The 20621-nt window shown below is 39.2% G+C and overlaps 1 protein-coding gene across 1 annotated transcript in view; it reads right to left on the reverse strand.

The window, feature by feature from the left end:
* LOC145446609 (uncharacterized) overlaps positions 1-20621 on the reverse strand; it is a 122227-nt gene that overhangs the window by 36005 nt on the left and 65601 nt on the right. Inside the window, exon 5 of the mRNA XM_080324954.1 lies at positions 14423-14544. Coding sequence (XP_080181080.1) covers positions 14423-14544 — 122 coding nt within the window. The remainder of the gene's footprint in view (positions 1-14422; positions 14545-20621) is intronic.

Raw genomic sequence — 20621 nt, forward strand, 5'->3', positions numbered from 1 at the left:
TGGAAAATTGGACAATAGGCTTCGATAGTTCTGTGATGTCCGGGTTCGTGCTTTGGATTTTCCAGAGTCAAAATGTCTGAATAAAACACCTCCTTGACGATGGTTGGTATGTGGATAACGGTGTTCGGAAAACGGTTGGATTTATGTCACCCATCGCGATAACAATTCCAGGTCGAGTTTTCCCCCGCGCGTTTACTATATTGTGTCTTTATTGGTCAATGTATGTCTCGACATTCAGTTTGAAATCGGAAACCCTGATAAGTATGTAACCGGATCCGGATATCAACTCTGAATCGATAAACCAATGAACAATATTCAAAGTAAACATGTTACATTCCACGAAAAAATACCATCCAGACATACGTCGCGCTTGTTTGCCCACATCAGTATACGCGTAAATGGAGGTGTGTGACATTGCATGCAATGTGTTGGTATACAAACATCGATCCACAGACATTATCATAGCCGGTAATTTTGATGCAGATCGAATGTCATCACACCCGATAACAATACCAATAAGCCACATTGCAACGACTCTGAGTCCGCGCTATTACATCGATATTTCGACACCGTTCACTGATTTATTCGATGGTTTTATCGCAAGATAGTCATGACTCTATCTGCAGACGGACCACCCAGACCAATTGGATACATCGGTCAATATCCATCGTGTTGTCGACACCGAAGTTTTCTGCTGCAGCGTTTGATCTAGGTGAACTATCGAAGTACGGTGCTCGAAATGATTGCAATCAGTCTTTCAGTCACGATCGATGGATGTCGCTACTCCCACATAACGACTCCGGATAAATATCGTGCAAATGTCGGACTGATATTGTGATCCAATAAGGTATGTTTCTGTGGAATGAAGACTGCGATCGTACACCACAATAGAACACTACCTCGTGATTTCACACACAATCATAAAACACACTTTCGTAAGGGTCTAGCTCGTCCGGTGACATTTCGAAACGGTCGTCACCACAAGAGATCGGTATCATTTTGAAAAGACATCGTCACAAGGCTATTGACGTCGATTCTGTTGGTCATGTCAATCCGTTTCAAAATCCGCCGTTTTTCAACTCCCCGCACCATAGTGTTACGACACAGACAGGAAGCGTCGGTGGAAATAATAAAACACGGAAAGCACACTTTGGTGTTATTTGACATGGATTTTACACCCGACGAACCTTACATTCGAGCGATGCATTGGAATGACGCTTGTATTATTGACGTAGAAGGAACAGAAATGTATCGATTTATTGGTTTCGTACATATCCAACAAAAACCAGGGTATGTGATTGTGCGTGGTTCGCATATTCGACTGTGAACGCTCTATTGGTATATGCTGTATAGTTCACTTTCACCGTCGTGCGAATAACCCATGTTACGGTTCGATGTTTGTGTGTCTGTATGTCACGCTTCAGATTGACTCAGTGTCATTGCAATGTGGCTTATTGGTATTGTTATCGGGTGTGATGACATTCGATCTGCATCAAAATTACCGGCTATGATAATGTCTGTGGATCGATGTTTGTATACCAACACATTGCATGCAATGTCACACACCTCCATTTACGCGTATACTGATGTGGGCAAACAAGCGCGACGTATGTCTGGATGGTATTTTTTCGTGGAATGTAACATGTTTACTTTGAATATTGTTCATTGGTTTATCGATTCAGAGTTGATATCCGGATCCGGTTACATACTTATCAGGGTTTCCGATTTCAAACTGAATGTCGAGACATACATTGACCAATAAAGACACAATATAGTAAACGCGCGGGGGAAAACTCGACCTGGAATTGTTATCGCGATGGGTGACATAAATCCAACCGTTTTCCGAACACCGTTATCCACATACCAACCATCGTCAAGGAGGTGTTTTATTCAGACATTTTGACTCTGGAAAATCCAAAGCACGAACCCGGACATCACAGAACTATCGAAGCCTATTGTCCAATTTTCCAAAACATGCATTTCTGTGTACAAGAGCGCATTGCATGTGGGTAACCGACGATTTTCATGGGATGCACCAACACAAGTGAATATTTGATTAGACAAATGTATCGGAGTCGTTGTTGGCGTGTATTTTGTCGCTGTTCGCTGTAAGAAAATACAAAAATATCAAATTGTCGGTGTGGTTGTCAGATTTCAAAATAAAAATGGTTTTGTTACTCTAGGAAAAGCTAGATGACCAAGAGAAAATGTATTGTTACACTGGGTAAACGCCAGATCCCCAAAGGAAAATGATATTTTTACTCAGGTAAACGACGGATCACCAAGTGAAAAAGGTTTGTAACCCAGGGAAAAATATATTTCCAAGCGAAAAAGGTTTGTTACCCAGGGAAAAAAATATATTTCCAAGTGAAAAAGGTTTGTTACCCAGGAAAAAATATATTTGCAAGTGAAAAAGGTTTGTTGCTCAGGGAAAAAGGTTTGTTACCCGGGGAAAAAATATATTTCCAAGTGAAAAAGGTTTGTTACCCAGAGAAAAAATATATTTCCAAGTGAAAAAGGTTTGTTAACCAGAGAAAAAATATATTCCCAAGTAAAAAAGGTTTGTTACTCAGAGAAAAAAAATACATTTCCAAGTGAAAAAGGTTTATTACCAAGAGAAAAAATATATTTCCAAGTGAAAAAGGTTTGTTACCCAGAGAAAAAATATATTTCCAAGTGAAAAAGGTTTGTTACCAAGAGAAAAAATATATTTCCAAATGAAAAAGGTTTGTTATCCAGGGCAAAAATAGATTTCCAAGTGAAAAGGGGTTTGTTATTCAGGCCAAAAATAGATTTCCAAGTGAAAAGGGGATTGTTACACTGGGTAAACGATAAATCTCCAAAGGACAATGGTATTTTAGTTAGGTAACGGTGGACCTCCAAGTGATAATTTTACACAGGTAAACGTCAGTTGTCCAAACCAGAATGATATTTTTACTTGGGTAGGTATCTTGTGTTCAACGCTGGTAGTGTGATTGGTCTTGTTAAACGTAGTTACCGAGTTGTACAATTATGAAGGGGCGGAAAATGAAATTGCTATTATGATCGTCAGAAGATTGTTGTATGTAGATTTGACAGTAACGCTATCATTCGCATATGACAAACACAATCATGGCCATTAACTAACTTGCTCGGTCTAGATCAATGCAAAAGAGATGATTAGTTTTTTTGAAACCGTAGCGAAGACCACATGTAAATCTATGCGATAGACTTCTATCTCCTTACATTCAGTCGCGTCGTGTCCATTTTAATACGGATCCCACATATATGACATGCACACACTAACGCCGTAAACAGAAGTCGATGATTTTGATTAATAAAAATATTTCTTGACTACACCGGAATGTCTATGTTGTAGAAAGTAAATGCTATTATGGTGTTGTATGTTTAATGAAATCGATTGGTTACAAGTATGTTTTGGGAAATTAAATTTATTTTTCTGTATGTGACGAAATGAAAATAGATTCGTGGTTTTAATTGGATTGCGCTGTTTTAATGTACGTTTCAACAGGTAGACTTGACACTGAACAACAATTCGACCCACAAAACATATTCGTTGTATGATTTGTCACTGGTGTGTAAAGGGTTAGGAATTTTTTGAATGATAATATCTACTAGCTGTTTTGTTGTGAGGGCGATCATGTGATGACTCAGCACTTTTCGTTAGCAAAGTAGATTGATCTATGTGAAAGATGTAAGGACCGTGACTAGAAAACATATGTACTTTGCTGTTGGGGTACTGCTATGGCATTGACATAACCTTCTGGGAGTGAGTATGCTTTTCTTTCACGAAAGTTTACGTGACTCCGTTGTAATAAATTTGTGTTAACTAAACTCGGATGGATACCGCAAGTGTGCTGGACTTACACATGGTATTCGCATACTGTGCACATATACAAACTTTTGTGTAAACAACTCTCATGTTTCTGTTAGTACTAGTTCTGTGTTGAACTATTTGATTATTAAGATACATGAACACCCATTCAGACAATAAAGGTCTTGTGATATCGAAACAGTTTGTAGAGTCTAACCAACCATTCTTTAGTTTCGTAATGCGAGAATATCGAGTAAAGTTAATTACTTCGTGCGATGTTAATATCCTTCGTACTTTTGTAAGAGTTGTGGAGTAACATACAAAGTAACTAGTTGACACAAACAAAATATTGAATGACTGCTAACGCATTGAATTCATAATCCAAGAGGGTGAAATTTGTTTACTGTTAAACTAACATAACTCATATCCAACAAAACAGATACAATCCGATGATGTGATGTTGGTCAATATCCATTTTGTAAAGATTGAGTAAATCCTCCTCCGTCAGGTGGGTGTGATTCAAATCAATAGCATGTTACACATAAACATCATTTGTATTGACGGTGATATTGTGAAGATGATGCCGCAACAACACAACAAGTAATATTTTGTATCGGGTGTTTGTACTTTAGGAATAGCATAGTGTGCGATATTTTGGATATGTGTGCACGGTTGTAAACTACGGTTGTTCTTGGGTCTTGCGTCGAGTAAATTAGAACTATGTCTAGAATTCAAACACATCCAAGTAATTTCTTTAGCGACTATGATTACATCTACTTTGACGAGAGGAAATGGAAAAATTCAAATGGATACTACTGACGAACACAAAGTGCAAAATGGTTTTATCAGATTTAGGTGTAGGATATCTTTTCGATTTCTTTACCAGAGTGTGTTTTACAAATAATTCCAGTTCACCTAACTATAGGATACATTTGGCAAACATCGTGTAAATTGTTTCTTTGTGATGGTAACGACTTTCGGCGGCTTAGTTTCATGTCGGGAATTATTATTTGAGGGTTCAAAAACAATCAATACTACAAATGAACAACAATACAAAACACGTTTAGTGAATTATAGTGTAGCAAGTACTTCCTTGATATTACGATTGTTGTGCACCAGACATTTCTAGCTGATTTGAATGCATCTAGCAAACATATTCCAATTTACTTTTGTAATGATCAAAGTCTTAGAGTGCGACCTCGTGATATTTTACATGTAGCATGTAATATAGAAAGTGTGAGCGGAGTTGAGTATTAATCGTGTACTTGGTGTAGTGCTTTGATATCAAAGAGATATTTTCACCCTGTGGAATGTTTCAATTCTCTGTTGGGAATTCCGACAGTAACGACATTGATGTAAAATCCTCACCCGTGGTTATTGTAAGTGAATCCTAAACATCGCAACAGTCGGTATGGAAATCGAACGCGTGCGTACTTTTAGATAGGTGACACTAACAAGTTTATTACATCCGTGAAATACTCTGAAACGTCGATTCGTGATTGTGTTAGCTATATTCATCTTCCATATCTGTGGACACAAAGATATCCCGACTTTGGTTACAACTCACTCGAAACGAATTGTTGCGGGTAATCTAAAAAAGCACAAGTCGAAGACGAATGATTTGATTTCAATGAACTAAAAAAGTCCTTTTGTTTTGATGTTGGGTTTAATACAATTTGTACGACTATAACGAATCCGATTCCAAAAGTGCTATGTTACATTTAACAAAAAAGTTTGATGACTTGTATTCTGATATTGATAGATGTGAAAAGTAATATGACTAGTTTATAAAATCCCGATCATGTTCTTTGTCATGTCTGTGTTCAACAAATATGTGATCAAGTCTTACCATTCGATATTAACTTTCGCAGTCGGCGTAAGCGATAATTTGTTGAAGTAACAATATCGACGAGTTCAATAATATTCTCCATCGATGTATTCGAATAATCTGTCAGCTACAAGTGGATTAAAAACTTGATGTCGTTTTGTGGTTAACTCAAGTCGGTGGTCGCGTTTGTGTTGATTTGAGGAATGATCATGACGAGTTGGTCGGGTAAATTAGATAATGTGGTTGTAACTATGACCGTAAAGAGTTGCTGACATTCCAATAAGACGAGTTGGTGGTATATGCCTAAAACCGAACTTGATATGTTTGTTGGTTGTAGTGATTACTTGCGTAGTCTTGACTACTTTTCGTAAGGATACTTTTTGTTTTGGTTGGGTAAGTTACAAACGGATTGACTTGACAAGGTTTTTTGTATTTTACTCTTTTGTGTATGGGAATCACTCGATTGCAACAAAAAATAACCTGATAGTTTGTTCAAGGTTTCGACAAATAGATTGAAATATTCCGATTTAACTCATCGCGTCACAAGTCGATCGCGGTATGCATAAGTGGTTGTCAAGATAGAAATATTTACAACAACGGGCGATATTTCATTGATTGATTCTATTGTGTTTAGTTACACATTAAAATATCGCGATAGTATTTACTGAAACTCTATTTGACAAATGGAAAACTCAGTCGTGAATAGAGTTGTAAGTTTCAAGGATTGTTTCAAAGTGTAATCTTGAAATGTGACTGGATCAAAGTTGGTAGTCATGTTTGTCAAACCTATTTCTATTCACACTATGTCAAGTCCAAATATTTCATTCTGGATTATTTGGATTTACCTTTAGTACATCTCGCGAATGGATTCCGATACCGTACTATAACATTCTTAATAATACGGGTTCGAGGGTTTTCATGATAGAGTTGACGAGTGATAAGATGCGTGTTTTTGTTAAGAGTTTGATTTCATGTTGATAAAGACAATAACTGTATAATGCACATACTTGTGATTCTTGATTCTTGTAGAATTATAGTTGGTATTGATTCTATAAGTGTGAAAACAGCGGCGTGGAATGTGCGAATAATTCGATGTAGCTGAAAGTCGGCGTCAGTAATATTCGGGTTATGGTCGAATCCAAAGATCACGAAAAGATTTCTCAAAATAATTAGAATTGTACCGAATTAACACATTCAAATACGAATCAACTCGGTTTGTGTAGTGAATTTCATTTCGAGTTGACAAATTGATACATTGATTGAATATTCTCATAATTCTTATCGTGCAACTAAAGTCAGCCGCTGTTCGAAGTGTCAAAACATATAGCGACCACCAGAAAGTGTCAAATTGTTGGTTTTCGAATCACCGTCTGCGACGGCTCTGTGACAAACTAATTACCGAAATATTACCTTGTGAGCGATCGGTATGTCTTTAACACCAAGTCACTAAAAATGGTTATACCCGAGACATTATCTTGTTAGCGATCGCGGGATTTGCAATCTATTTTACACTTTTTGAAGTGTTAATTTACGAGCGCGGTTATTTGTTGGTTGCTTTTCGTGTCGATGCTGAATACTGAATACTCCTGAATGTAATAGCGCTGACTGGATTAGTGTAATCGATAGTAGCACGCGGCTGGCCGTGAAACAATTCCACACGCAGGTCATTCGGAATATAGGTCGCACTGCTTAATCCTCACAACAAGCCACGTTTCCGTTTGTGCGGTTATTGTTGGTGACTCGTACATATTCAACACCTCGCGAGAGATACTCGAAAGTACGAATCATCGCCGCGTCCATAAGAATAACGATATATCATTGTCGTACTCGCCGTAATTTGGAATATACACATTACCTAAGGATCAATCACATGACTATTTACTTGATACATATTCAACACGAACTACGACATGCCAACAACGAAGCCGCGTGCGAGCTATCCCTATGCTGAAAAGGGTTACCGTGCGACCACAAGACACAATAGCCGCTCGCCACCCCACCATAAGGCATAAAAGCCGCTTGCCACCCCCGGTTTCTCAGCCGCTTGCGACCTCCGCCATAAGAAATAAGAGCCGCTTGCCACCCCCGCCATAAGACGCAATAGCCGCTCGCCACCCCACCATAAGGCATAAAAGCCGCTTGCCACCCCCGGTTTCTCAGCCGCTCGCGACCTCCGCCATAAGAAATAAGAGCCGCTTGCCACCCCCGCCATAAGACGCAATAGCCGCTCGCCACCCCACCATAAGGCATAAGGAGCCGCTCGCCACCCCCGGTTTTCCAGCCGCTCGCCACCCCGCCATAAGAGCCCCTGCCACCCCCAGACCGATCGACTACACTACTCGCGGTCCAGAATGACTTATGGCGATGAAAAATAGCTCTATTAAGCATTGAGCACGGTTCAAGAACTATGATATTCCTGTACTTGCACAAGTCACAAACGCGCTATCGTAAATTAGTATATATTACTAAAATACGAACTCGGACGAAATCATGAATGCGTAGGACTTACTTTAAACATATATTGTGTACAAACAACTTTTTACAAGAACTATAAAATTCACCGGCATCGCGACATCTTTCAAAAACAAAACCATGATCAATGGCTATTTTTCATTGACATAAGTCATTCTGGAACGCGAAAACGCATTGTGAAATATAGATGAAACTCAAGCAAATCCTAGGATCCTCATTTTCAAAGTAGCTTAGATCTCGAAATAAGCTTTGAATTCAGGGGGCGCGATTTAGATTACTCGAAACTTGTTGCTTGTACGATTTATCGCGGGTGCGTTAAGGGTTAGGAACGTTTTTTAATGTAGTTACACATTCTAGTTGTTTTGATGTAAGGAAAAAACTCATTCGATAACTCGATACAACTAGTTAACACGCGTTGATGGAACTTTCCTCATTTGTATGCATAGCCTAGGCGTAATTGTTTTTCGTTTCTATCTACTTTAAAAAGACTCGGTGTAGAAGTTTCGAAACTTGCATGAATTACAAGCTACATAATACAACTCGTTAACACGCGTTGATGTAACTTCCCTCATCTGTATGCATAGCCTACGCGAAATTGGTTACCGAATTTTTCGATTAGTTTATATTCCGAGTTTTATTTAAAACTGAAACCGTTAAGTATTACTAAAAGTGTTATAAAATGTGAATAAGTGTACAAGTAGAACTAATATTATGTCATAAATAAGTAGTTTACAAGTTCATACGATTTTTCTTGTTGCGTTCCGAGATAAAATGTAATTTTTCGCTCTTTTTTATTTTTTATTAAAATTATTATTCATTTTACAAAAAACGTCGACTTTTGAAAATGGAAAATGCGTGAGCTCGACTAACTTTTTACGTAGTTCGAAATCGCTACTTCTATGCATTAATTCAAAGTATTTGTCAGTCATCGTAACACCGCTCATATTGCGCGCTATCTATTTATTTCACAGATAACGAATTACTCCTGCTTTTATCAGAGGATACTTTTCTAGGATTTGCCTACTAACAGTACTTAGTTTAGATTAATAAAAGTATAGTGATTGAAAATAGATCACTGGATTATAGTTTACAGAAAACTCCACAATTCTATGTGACGTCCTTGCATACCAACAACCTTCGAACTATTCGCCGCCTCATAAACACTTGAGTAGGCCTACATCTGATGCGTGAGGGGAAAACATAGTTAAATTTTCATATGCATTTAGTTTCCAACTCTGAAAGCAAGCTTAGTCTATGATCATTCGCGTACCATTAGTATTCATTTTACAAAAACGTCGTGTAAAGGTAAAATACTTGTTCATTTCGGAGTACTCAAGTATCAGTTTTGTTAGCTTATTATATGCTCAGTATATTATACGTCACAAATTGTGGAGCATTTATGTGAGTGCTCCAGGGTGCTCTTCATTGAGTGTTCGTGGTGGGTGATAAGTTTAATTTGCAAAATTAGCGTGGAAAGTTACATCAACGCGTGTTAACTATCGAGTTATCGAATGATTTTTTCCTTACATCAAAACAACTAGAATGTGTAACTACATTAAAAAACGTATCTAAATGAGCTCCAGGGCATTGTGATTATGCAGCATACCAAATTTCATCACACATTGCATGATGGAACAACTTTAAAACTAACGCAGTTCTATAGCAACTTTTCCCTAAATCTGTCACTTTTTACGTGGAGGGAGTACATAGCGAAGTACTTGTACATTTTGGAGCAGTCAATTATAGGTTTGGCCTGCTTGCGCTATACTTAATGAATCATTCCTGTGTCATAAATACTTGAGTTGATGGTGCGTGTAGACAAAAACCTACTTGAGAACATAAATTTAAAATGAAAAATGCGTGAGCTGGACTAACTTTTTACGTAGTTCGAAATCGCTACTTCTATACATTAATTCAAAGTATTTGTCAGTCATCGCAGCACCGCTCATATTGCGCACCATCTATTTATTTCACGGATAACAAATTACTCCTGCTTTTATCAGAGGATACTTTCTTAGGGTTTGCCTACTAACAGTACTTAGTTTAGATTAATGAAAAATATAGAGATTGAAAATAGATCACTGGATTATAGTTTACAGAAAACTCCACAATTCTATGTGACGTCCTTGCATGCCAACAACCTTCGAACTATTCGCCACCTCATAAACACTTGAGTAGGCCTACATTTGATGCGTGTGGGGAAAACCTAGGTAAATTTTCATATGCATTTAGTTTCCAGCTCTGAAAGCAAGCTTGGTCTATGATCAATAGCAACTTTTGCGTAAACTCCGTTCTATTTCACTTCATACCTACACAATGTAGATAGTCTATTCAAATAATTCGATGTATAATTGAACTTTCCTCTGCATGATCATTAGGGCTTCTATTTTTTGTTGCAGGGCAACTTTGTTGTAGCCGAAAGCGGTATTATCTAGCAACAAGGTTTAAATGAGTCGCCTCCGGCGTTTATTGACCGTATTACTCGTATTCTCGTCATGCAAAAATTATGCATGTATTAGTATGAAGCTCAGATGCAGCAAAGTGTCTGAGACTGCCTGTAAAAATGTTGCGAGGCAGCGACTCTAATTTCCCGGCTTATAGCAAACAACGACGCTGAAATTTTACTTCAGACGCAGCAAAGTGTGTGAGACCGCCTGTAAAAATTGCGCGAAGGTACATTTCTCGGCTTATAACAAATAACGACGCTGAAATTCTACTTCAGACACTAAAATATACATAATAGAATATCCAGGAAAATACACATAATAGAATAAGTGGGAATCAAGCCTATAACCTACTGCAGTCGCCTAATTCCTCTGTGATGACATCATAAACCGGGCACAGTCCACCGCAAATTATATTATGAGAGAGTTTACATATGGGCGGATGATGTGGCAATGTAGGCGTGGCAATTCGGATGATGTGGCAATAGGTGTGCTATAGGTGCGGCAATGGGTGGATGATGTGGCAATAGGTGTGCTATAGGTGCGGCAATGGGCGGATGATGTGGCAATGTAGGCGTGGCAATGTAGGCGACGTGGCCTTCTGGGATTGGACGGCAACAATTTCAGGTACCCTTACTACTAACCCGGCCCTCGATGAACTCGGCCCTCGGTGAATTCCGCCCTCGGGAAATTTTGAAATTAAGTGTAATAACAAGTATTAATATTAATTATTAAACTAATAATGTATTTATCAACTGATTTGTCGATCTTGTAAGGAGGTCAGGGCATGCGAAGATCATGCAGTCACGGAGTGATCAGGTCACGTGATCACGATTGCCTGGACGGCTCATTGCTGAATTGACTTGGCGCGGGGCGGACGTGCGGCGTTCGACATCCTCGTATCTGTTCATGACATCGCATTGTATCTTATCGCATTGTATATTGTGTGTGGCTTGTTCAGATGAAAAATATATCCCAACGATAGTTATTGCTCACATATCGACCACGCGTGGTCTGCTCGTTATTGCAACTCTAGGTTGAGGTGGGGTGTTAGGGTTGGGTAGGGTAGGGGGGGTGAGACATTAGGGTTTGGGGAGTGGGACATTGGGTTCGGGTAGGATACTAGGGTTGGGGGAGGGGGATATTAGGGTTGGTGGAGGTGGGATATTAGGGTTAGGGTTGGGATATTAGGGTTGGGGGAGGGGGGATATTAAGGTTGGGGTAGGATATTAGGGTTACCGGAGGTGGGATATTAGGGTTGCCGGAGGTGGGATATTAGGGTTGCCGGAGGTGGGATATTAGGGTTGCCGGTGGGTTGACATTAGGGTTGGGGTAGGATATTAGGGTTGCCGGAGGTGGGATATTAGGGTTAGGATATTAGGGTTGCCGGAGGTGGGATATTAGGGTTGCCGGTGAATACAAAATTTCCCGAGGGCGGAATTCACCGAGGGCCGAGTTCATCGAGGGCCGGGTTCACCGAGGGACGGGTTCATCGAGGGACGGGTTCACGGGACGGGTTCACCGAGGGACGGGTTCACTGGTAATCCTAATTATACCAGTAATGTATCAAGTCGTCTGACTGAGGCTTGCGCCCTGCGGCTGCGGGGCCACCATGACATAGGAAATATGCGAGCATAGAGGGCAAGAAAATCAAGCAAACGTGGAGTAAAGCCAATAATTGATACGAAAATTTTTGATTCCATGATGACATTGGCCAATTCTGACAAAAGAGCGTAAAATATTGATCAATTGATTGTTGAAATGCTGGTCATGGTCAAGAACCAAGGGGGATGGGTGGAGCAGTTGCAGACGTGGACATTTTGATTTGTTTTACACATTCTCTTATGCTATTTGTTAATGATGTGCTGAAGGCTCCAGGTGAATTGCCAGAAGAATATCAATATTAATATCAATATCTGGTGAAACCATTGAAGGAAAGATCCCCTGCAAGGGAGCGGTGGAACCGAAATGAAGATAGATTTCCAATTCTTGCTGTGCCACTAACTATGGTACGAAGTGAAAGACTGCTCACTGTGTTTAATACTATATACATCATCTATGGAAGACCACAGACGTTCACTCCTTGGAGAAAGGGCCGAGAAATTGTGTTTCGTGAACTGTAATCTGCTACTGCTGGATTGGTGCTTTTGATATATTTTTATAGTTCCTTGATCATTTATTTCATGTTCAAGCATATCAATGGCTGTAAAGTTGTTGAAAGAAATGCTCTGAGGTGTTAAATATGGGCCTTGAGCTAGATTCCATATCTTTTGAATATCGGCTGAATATATCGGGGTTATCGGTGGAGGTACTGGATATCGGTCTTATCGGTATCGGCTCAGAAATCCAATATCGGCCGGCTCTACTTATCATTATCATGTTGAAATATATTGAGACAAATGTTTTATGCAGTACCCACAGTAATTTGATTTTTAGTACGCATTTTATCGAAATTTTTACAACGTTTCTTGAGGCTCTCGCGGGCCGTACAAAACGGTCTTGCGGGCCGCAAGCGGCCGTAGTTTGCCCACCCCTGTTTTTGAAGCTCACGCCGATGCCTCAAATCTTAATGTGAAACTGATTGCGTAGCTGACATTGGTTCATATAGCACAGTGGCCATCAATGTATGGGTGGATCGTGCTGCCAATGTGTTGGTCGATCGTGTTACCAAAACTCAGATTGGGGTTGCGCCCTAAATACTGCGACGTAGACAACTTTTTTCGGTATGAAGCAACGGGTGCGTAACTAGCAGTACAGCAGTATATACACTGATCTTTAATTCAGCCTGAATTGTTGCTGTTGAAAATTTTCTGTATATTCTTGCCAAGCTACTTCGTCTGGACGGGCAATTCTAACAATAAATCTGGAAAAGTACAGAAAATGGTAATATTGTGTGCATCAATGCCTAATTTTAATACATTAGAGCAATTATTTTGTCAAAATTTGACATTTTAATGTAAAAAATGTCACTATTTCCACTTTTTAGTGCAAAAGTCTCCGTTTTTATAAGTCACAAAATATTCGAGCTAGTCATTATACGCTTTAGTCATATGCCGCATGTCACAGGCAACCTATTTGCTTATTTGAGTTCACCCAATATATCTGGCACGTCTGATAGTAGACAGCCTATTACTGCGGCAAAAGAAATCTTTTTTTGCATCCGCTATATTCTGCGAAATGTTTATTGCACGTCATGCTATACTCGCACTAGAGAGAGAGATAGTCTTTATTTTCATCCAACCAAAATACATAACACACGACAGTGATGGTGGTACAGAAAATATGCTTGCACAGTATTCGGTATTAGATAGGAATGATCGATAAGACCGTGAAGGTCATCTAGTCTGATCACACCAGCATCAAACAGGTACACTTGACTCTAAACAGTCTGGCTGTAAAAAAGGTTACAGTAGTTAAAAAAATAAAATAGAAGAAAAATTAAACGATGGTAGCAAATGATCAATGAAGCAATGTCTGGGCGAGGTAGGGCAACAGTGTTAGTGTAACGACAAGAAGTGATCAAGTAGGGCTTTTTTGAATCTATTATAAGGCAATTCACGGATATGTGGTAGTAATGCATTCCAGATGATAGGTCCCGTGACCCGTGTAGTCGATAGATCTCTTAGTTAGGTTGCTATTGGGTGGGGGTAAGTAGATATTTCCTTTAGACGAGGATCTCGTGTAGTGGGGGTGGACATTTTTGGCAGGCATGAAAAAGTCATCAAACACAGGAGGCAAACTATTGGACTAAACCCGTTTCTCACGCTATTATTGGTTATCCGAGTACAAAATGAGTTTTTTAAACAATATGCGATAGAATTATCAGTAATCTCATTAATCGCTTGTACCTAGGCCACCACTTACCATGTTATTCATTACGTAAACGATACTGCTAGCAGGTGGAAAACCCTCGGTAAATGAGCAACCAAATGAACCTGACGATCCAGCAGCGCGGCTTAACTGAAGAGCTGTAACGTGTTGAGGTGCTGAAAGAAACATCTATATCATAAAATCATGAAGTACAAATTCCATCATTGAATCAACAAGGATATCGTCTCACGCATCATTCAAGATGGTGATTCGCCTTTCCAGACACTAATAACAACAATGAAAGAGATCGGAACCATTTAGCAACCGTAACACGCCGAGCACAAAGTCTAAACTCTAAAGTTTATTCACAGATATGACTGATGATTACAATGGTCAACACACATTTTGGTGCCAAGAAAGTTTTAGCGGTTTTGGGGTATTTCTAGTTCGCTGAATCCACAAATGACATTAGTTTTTCTGAATAGGCTCGATTCTTTTTAAATATTCCATATTTTTTGTTCGCAAAGTGCTAAAAATACGCAAATTGTGACATAGGTTTGTTTGTTTGTTTTATTCACGACATTGGCGCTTATCGCTCATAAGGTTATTTGCGTCCAATACGGTAATTGCATTAACACAATGTCTTTTGCGGTCTTGCTTCCTTTTTCTGGTCTTTAGCTGCCATCTTTCAAGAGTTCGGCTCTCTCTTCCTCTGGGCTTTTCAGGGCGCTGTATTTAGAGCGGGATCGGCGATGAGGAGCCCTGATAAACCTCCGACACATAGAAACATGGCAGAGCCGAGACTCGAACCAGTAACCAAACACTACGTTCAGTAACGGCCAAAGTTCAGTTAGTAAGCTTTCAAATCACGCTAATCAATCATATACCTCCATTTTCGGTAAATGCCTCTCGACGTCTTTGCAGTAAAGAAGTTCATCTATTGTTGGATAAAATACGGAAGTAAAATATCGATATCTCAAAAAGTAGAGCCAATTCAGAGAAACAGATGTCATTTTCGAACTCAGCTTCCAAAACATACCTAGAAACCATTAGAATATCTTTGGCACTCAAAAAAAGTTTTTTTTTGTTGGCCATTGTTATAGCAACAGGCTAAACATGGAAGAAAGTCCTTCTGCGATTATTAATATGGTTTGTTTTATTACGGATCACTAGGGCAAGTTATTGCAACTTTCACCAGTTTTTTACAGCTTTCGGCAGCTTCCTAGATAACCTTCTCAGAATATATGTAGTATGATGTTTTAAACTGTTTGTAAGAATTGTATATTGCAAATTTTTGCAACTTTTTCTATTATTCATGCAACTTTTTACTGCAACTATTATCAAGTATGTTGCATGTGAAGGAGGGATTTAAATACTTGGTATTAAATCATTTCTGGTATGGTTCTATTCTCTTCGATTTGCATAACAAAGAGCTTTATGTGATGGAATATATTCATTTTATTGATATCTATAAAGCGACGGTTGCCTTGCAAGCTAGAAGTTCAATAACCCCACCCAAACACGACAATTCCCGTACTAAATTGGAAGCGGAAGTATGACTTGGCTTTAGCTAAGATAGCACAAACGAAAACAGGTTTTGTCTAGTATTTCGAGATCAAGTTTTGTTGATATAACTCAGTTGGTTAAACTGTGTGTTAATAAAAGTTTACAAGTAAGGAGCGATAACCTGTGATACATTTTAAGGTGACAGTCTAAGGCCGGGATGGGTGAGATGAGGGGTGAGTTGAGTTATCGCTTTGCGGTTTGTCTTCTGGCGAAAAAACGATCCCGAATTGCGTTATTTTCTCGCTGTGTACCGGACAAAATTTTTATTTTCGGCGGTCTCGCCAGTTGGTCCCTGAAATGGGAAAGTACAGAATTGAACAGCTATGCATGAGCTGACAGTAAATTGCTGTCATGTAGTTTTCCAACCGAAAGAACATAAAAATGCATGCAATATCAATTTAATGGCGGAGAAAGAAATGGAACAAGCTGGCACCTTAAACTGTGGGTTTATACAAAGGAACGTTTCAAGTATATGTTATGTCCTGATATCAAAAAAACAAAACTGTGAACAAATCCAAGAGCAGGACAATATGTAGTGCGGAGCGGATAGACAAATTCTCTGGTCCTACTCCGATCTTGTATGTTAAAGCCTTGGTCCGACTCCGGTCCGATTCTTAGACCGGATTCGTTCGAGAAATGGCCGTGATCCGGTCCGAAAAACTCCGTTAGTAATTTTGTACTCACAGTCACAGGATAGTATTGAATATTGATTGAAGCGATGCAAACAGAACATTACAAACTTGAAGATCAAACCCAACCCTTATCTAAAGTAATTATGCCAACTTGGACTTAGCATGTGGTATATTTCCATGAACGTTTCACTTTAACTATTGATTTGATGGTGGATGGGGGTAAGACTTCCATATTCCTAGTGTAAAAAGTACTGATCCGGCTCCGATCTGACTCCAGCCATATCAGGAAAAGTACTGATCCGGCTTCAAACACAAGGACACAACGGCACAACGACAAAATTATTTCCATATTTCGAACTTGCCTAACCTCATTTACTGCCGCTCGCTCCTGATGAGAGCCAGTCGAAAAGCTTCCAATGGAATAAATTTTGCAACGTGAACGTATTGTTTGCTGCAATATTGAAGTTTTGTACTTCCAAAAACGTATATAAGTACTTCTACAAAAGGTTCAGCGACCAACAGATTAGGATCTTGAATAAGTTGGTCAGAACGCGAGGAAAAGTTCGAAATTTTAGGTAGAATATAGGCTTTTTTAAAGGCATGATTGAGCAAGCACCTACTTCCTAAGTTTATAAAAAAAAGACTTGACAAGTCACGAGCCCGGATGAACATCAACATCGAACGCGCATTTCTTCGTGACGAGATAGAAAGTAATATTATATCAATCGGTGCAACACATTGCGCGCAATTGAAGAAGGAGGTCGTCCCCATTCTGTCGTTTTTTTTATCTGATTCGCTTTTGTCGATACATGGCGAAGATCGACTCACACAAAGAAAATATCACGGCTACCAAGAACGAACGCAACATCAAATTGCTCATCGCGAACAGGTTTGGCAGTAAATCGTTATGCGATAAGACAGTGATTACAAACTTATCTGACTATTCCCTGAATGATACATAGAAGTTTGTGTTATAACTAGGTCTTGATTTTGCCATCCCTCCGAATGACGTGAATCGTGATGAGATTTTCGCAGAATTTGAAGTACTTCTCGGTCAATTGCATCATCACCGGCAAACATATGATGATGAAACTAAAGCTAAGGACTACACGGTGAAATTGGCTGCTCTTAAAACAAAATTAAGTAGTTTGGCACATGGATTCTGTGATACATCGATAAACAAGAGCGATTATTTGAGGAACAAGGACTGCTATCGTTGTATCAGGTCACTGAAGACTTATGCGTCCGTTCACATTACTAAACCTGATAAAGAATTGGGGTTGTTATTTTGAACAAATCGGACTACATTTCCACGATGAATACTATTCTCAGCGATCAAACGAAATTCCAAACTATCGGCCCAGTCTGTGATCATGATAGCACGGCGAAAATCGTATCCGGTATTCAACGCACGCTCCTAACCTTGGGAAAGGCTCGAAAGATTTCATCGGCGACGTATGACGAAGTCAGACTGACTGGTTCACTCCGTCTACGAATGTATGGTCATGCGAAAATCCACAAATCGGACGTGCCCTTGGCCGAATATTATCGATGGTCGGATCGGCGTACCATAAACTCGCGAAGTGGGTGGGAGAATTTATTAAGCCGGTGAGTGCGCTCCATGATGACAACTATATTCATGACTCGTTCACGTGTGATAATATTATCAATAATGTTGATCATGATGCCTCCAAGGTCAGTTCATTTGATATATCGAGCCTCTTTATCGAAGAAACCATAGAGATCTGCACCACAGCACTTTATGGTGGTGAGCTTCCTTCTCCGCCCTTTTCCAAATCCATGTTCGTGAACCTTATGCGTATGCCGACTTGCGAGATTGAGTTCAGTTTTAATAACACCATGTATAGAAGCAGATAGATGGTGTTGCAATGGGTCCTACAGTCGGCTCCATTTTGGCTAACATCTTTGTGGGGTTTCATGAAAAGAGATTGTTTGATAGTACTGATCGGCCATGATGTAGCCTAGTATCGCTATGTTGACGACACCTTTGTCATGTTTAATGATGAAGCTCAATGTGATTTGTTTCTGGCCGAATTGAATGTCCTTCACCCTTCTTTGAAGTTTACTGTGGAAAAAGAGAATAACAATTCGATGCCGTTTTTGGATGTCTTTGTTGAGAAGATGAACAATAATTTTGTTACATCTGTCCATCGTAAGGCTACATTCAGTGGTCAGTATCTTTCATGGGATTCGTTTTGCCATGTGAAACTTTAAATCAAATTGATAAGGACCCTGGTACACAGAGCCCTGAATATTTGCAGTAATGACAAACCGGATTTTGAAATAAATACTATCAAATATATTTCCTTGCCAATGGATATCCAGATTATATTGCCAAAGTAACTATTCAACGTAAAATAAAGATTTCCATAACGATAAGCCGTTTGGACCGAGAAGGTGCCCAGGACCTAATAGGATATTCACGGGCAGTGTCTTCCCAACCTTTGTAGTTGCGACGAAATTGTAAAAACTTGTTTAACTTACGACGCACCACTTGTCGTAGCTTTGGCAAAAGTGAATTGTTATTTTCGAGAAGGGTTTTAGTGAAATAGTTGACATCACGAGGGAACAGAATTGCCTTTTTAATGAGACACTTGATGGCCAAAGGTATAATAGCCAATTTGTTGCACATCTGAATAAAATATTCTTAAGTATCTTCATCTTATTTTTGCATAACAATTTTCGGTTGGTTTGTGCGAATGAAGGTTATTTTCTAAAAATGTGGAAATTGAGCCCAAAAAGGTTGAAAATCACTGGCCTACTATATGGCAATTAGGAAGTTAGAGTTTAGGTACAAAAATAACATTTATCCCACGTAATAATTCAAAAAAATGGTCAACAAGAAACAGTGTTAACAGCTTTGTCAACATCCCGACTGGCGTGTAACTTGGGGAAATAGCCTGGTATTGTGTTGGTGGTTTTGCAGGCAGGTTTTCGGAAATTCGCCTTCTCACAGCCTCCGCTTAACTGCGTGTTTATGTCATAATTTTGACCAAAATTATTCCATGTTGTATCAACTTTATTTTGAATCTAGAGTACGCATACGACGAACGTAGGCTACGTGACCACGGTGCATAAACAAACAATAATCAACCTTCAAAGTAAACGCATTTCCAGTTCAATTTATACAGCCCATGGTTTTAGTTAGGGTATCAGACTTAGACATTTTCAAAATTATCAAATTTGAAATACCGGAGTAAAACCTGAAAAAATAGTGACTTAGTGGTTGGTTGACTAAAAGGTCATCTTTCCTGATCAAATCCCGAATTACGTTGATTGACTAACAAAAATGTCATTATTCCGGCTCAAGTACCGAAAACCCCATCGGACCGTTACTTGACCGCTGATTTCCTATATCTTAACGAAAAGTCTCAAAAAGAGGACAAATTCTCAAAAACGAGGACATTTAGGCGTCCTCCGAGGACACTTTCAAAAAAGTTAAAAATAAGAGGACAAATCCTTTTAAAAGAGGACGTGTGGTAACCCTATTTTAGTATACATTTAAATGAATAGTTCAAAATTTGAAGCCACTATTCGCGGGCCATAAAATGTCCAGGTGTACTCTACGCCAATCTACAAGCTTTTGGGGAAGCCGCAATTTTCTGTGAGTCACAAAAACAAAAATCTACTACATTTCGCATCTAACTGCACATTTAATACATTACTTACATTGTGCGCCAAAAACGCACGAGCCACTGACCTAATTGGTTGTTTTTTAGTTGGTTGCGGTTTTTGAAGGTCTTTTGTTCTAATTCTAGTTCTAGTTGCGGGTTCTGAAAGGTGAGTATTTCTAGTTCTAGTTCTAGTTGCAGATTTGCAAACGTGAGTAGTTCTAGATTTGATTCTAGTAGCTAGTTTTGAAATGTGAGTAGTTCTAGTTCTAGTTCTAGTTGCGTATTTTAAAAAGTTAGAAGTTATAGACATATGTATTGTAGCGAGTTTTTAAAAAATGAATATTTCTAGTTCTAGTTCTATTTGCAGTAGTTCGTAGAAGTTTGATTGTAATGCGAATCTGATACACCCCAGTACACCCT

The sequence above is a fragment of the Botryllus schlosseri genome, chromosome 9 (genome assembly GCF_051294905.1).
Source record: "Botryllus schlosseri isolate E-star chromosome 9, Bs_hap1, whole genome shotgun sequence".
NCBI lineage: Eukaryota > Metazoa > Chordata > Ascidiacea > Stolidobranchia > Styelidae > Botryllus > Botryllus schlosseri.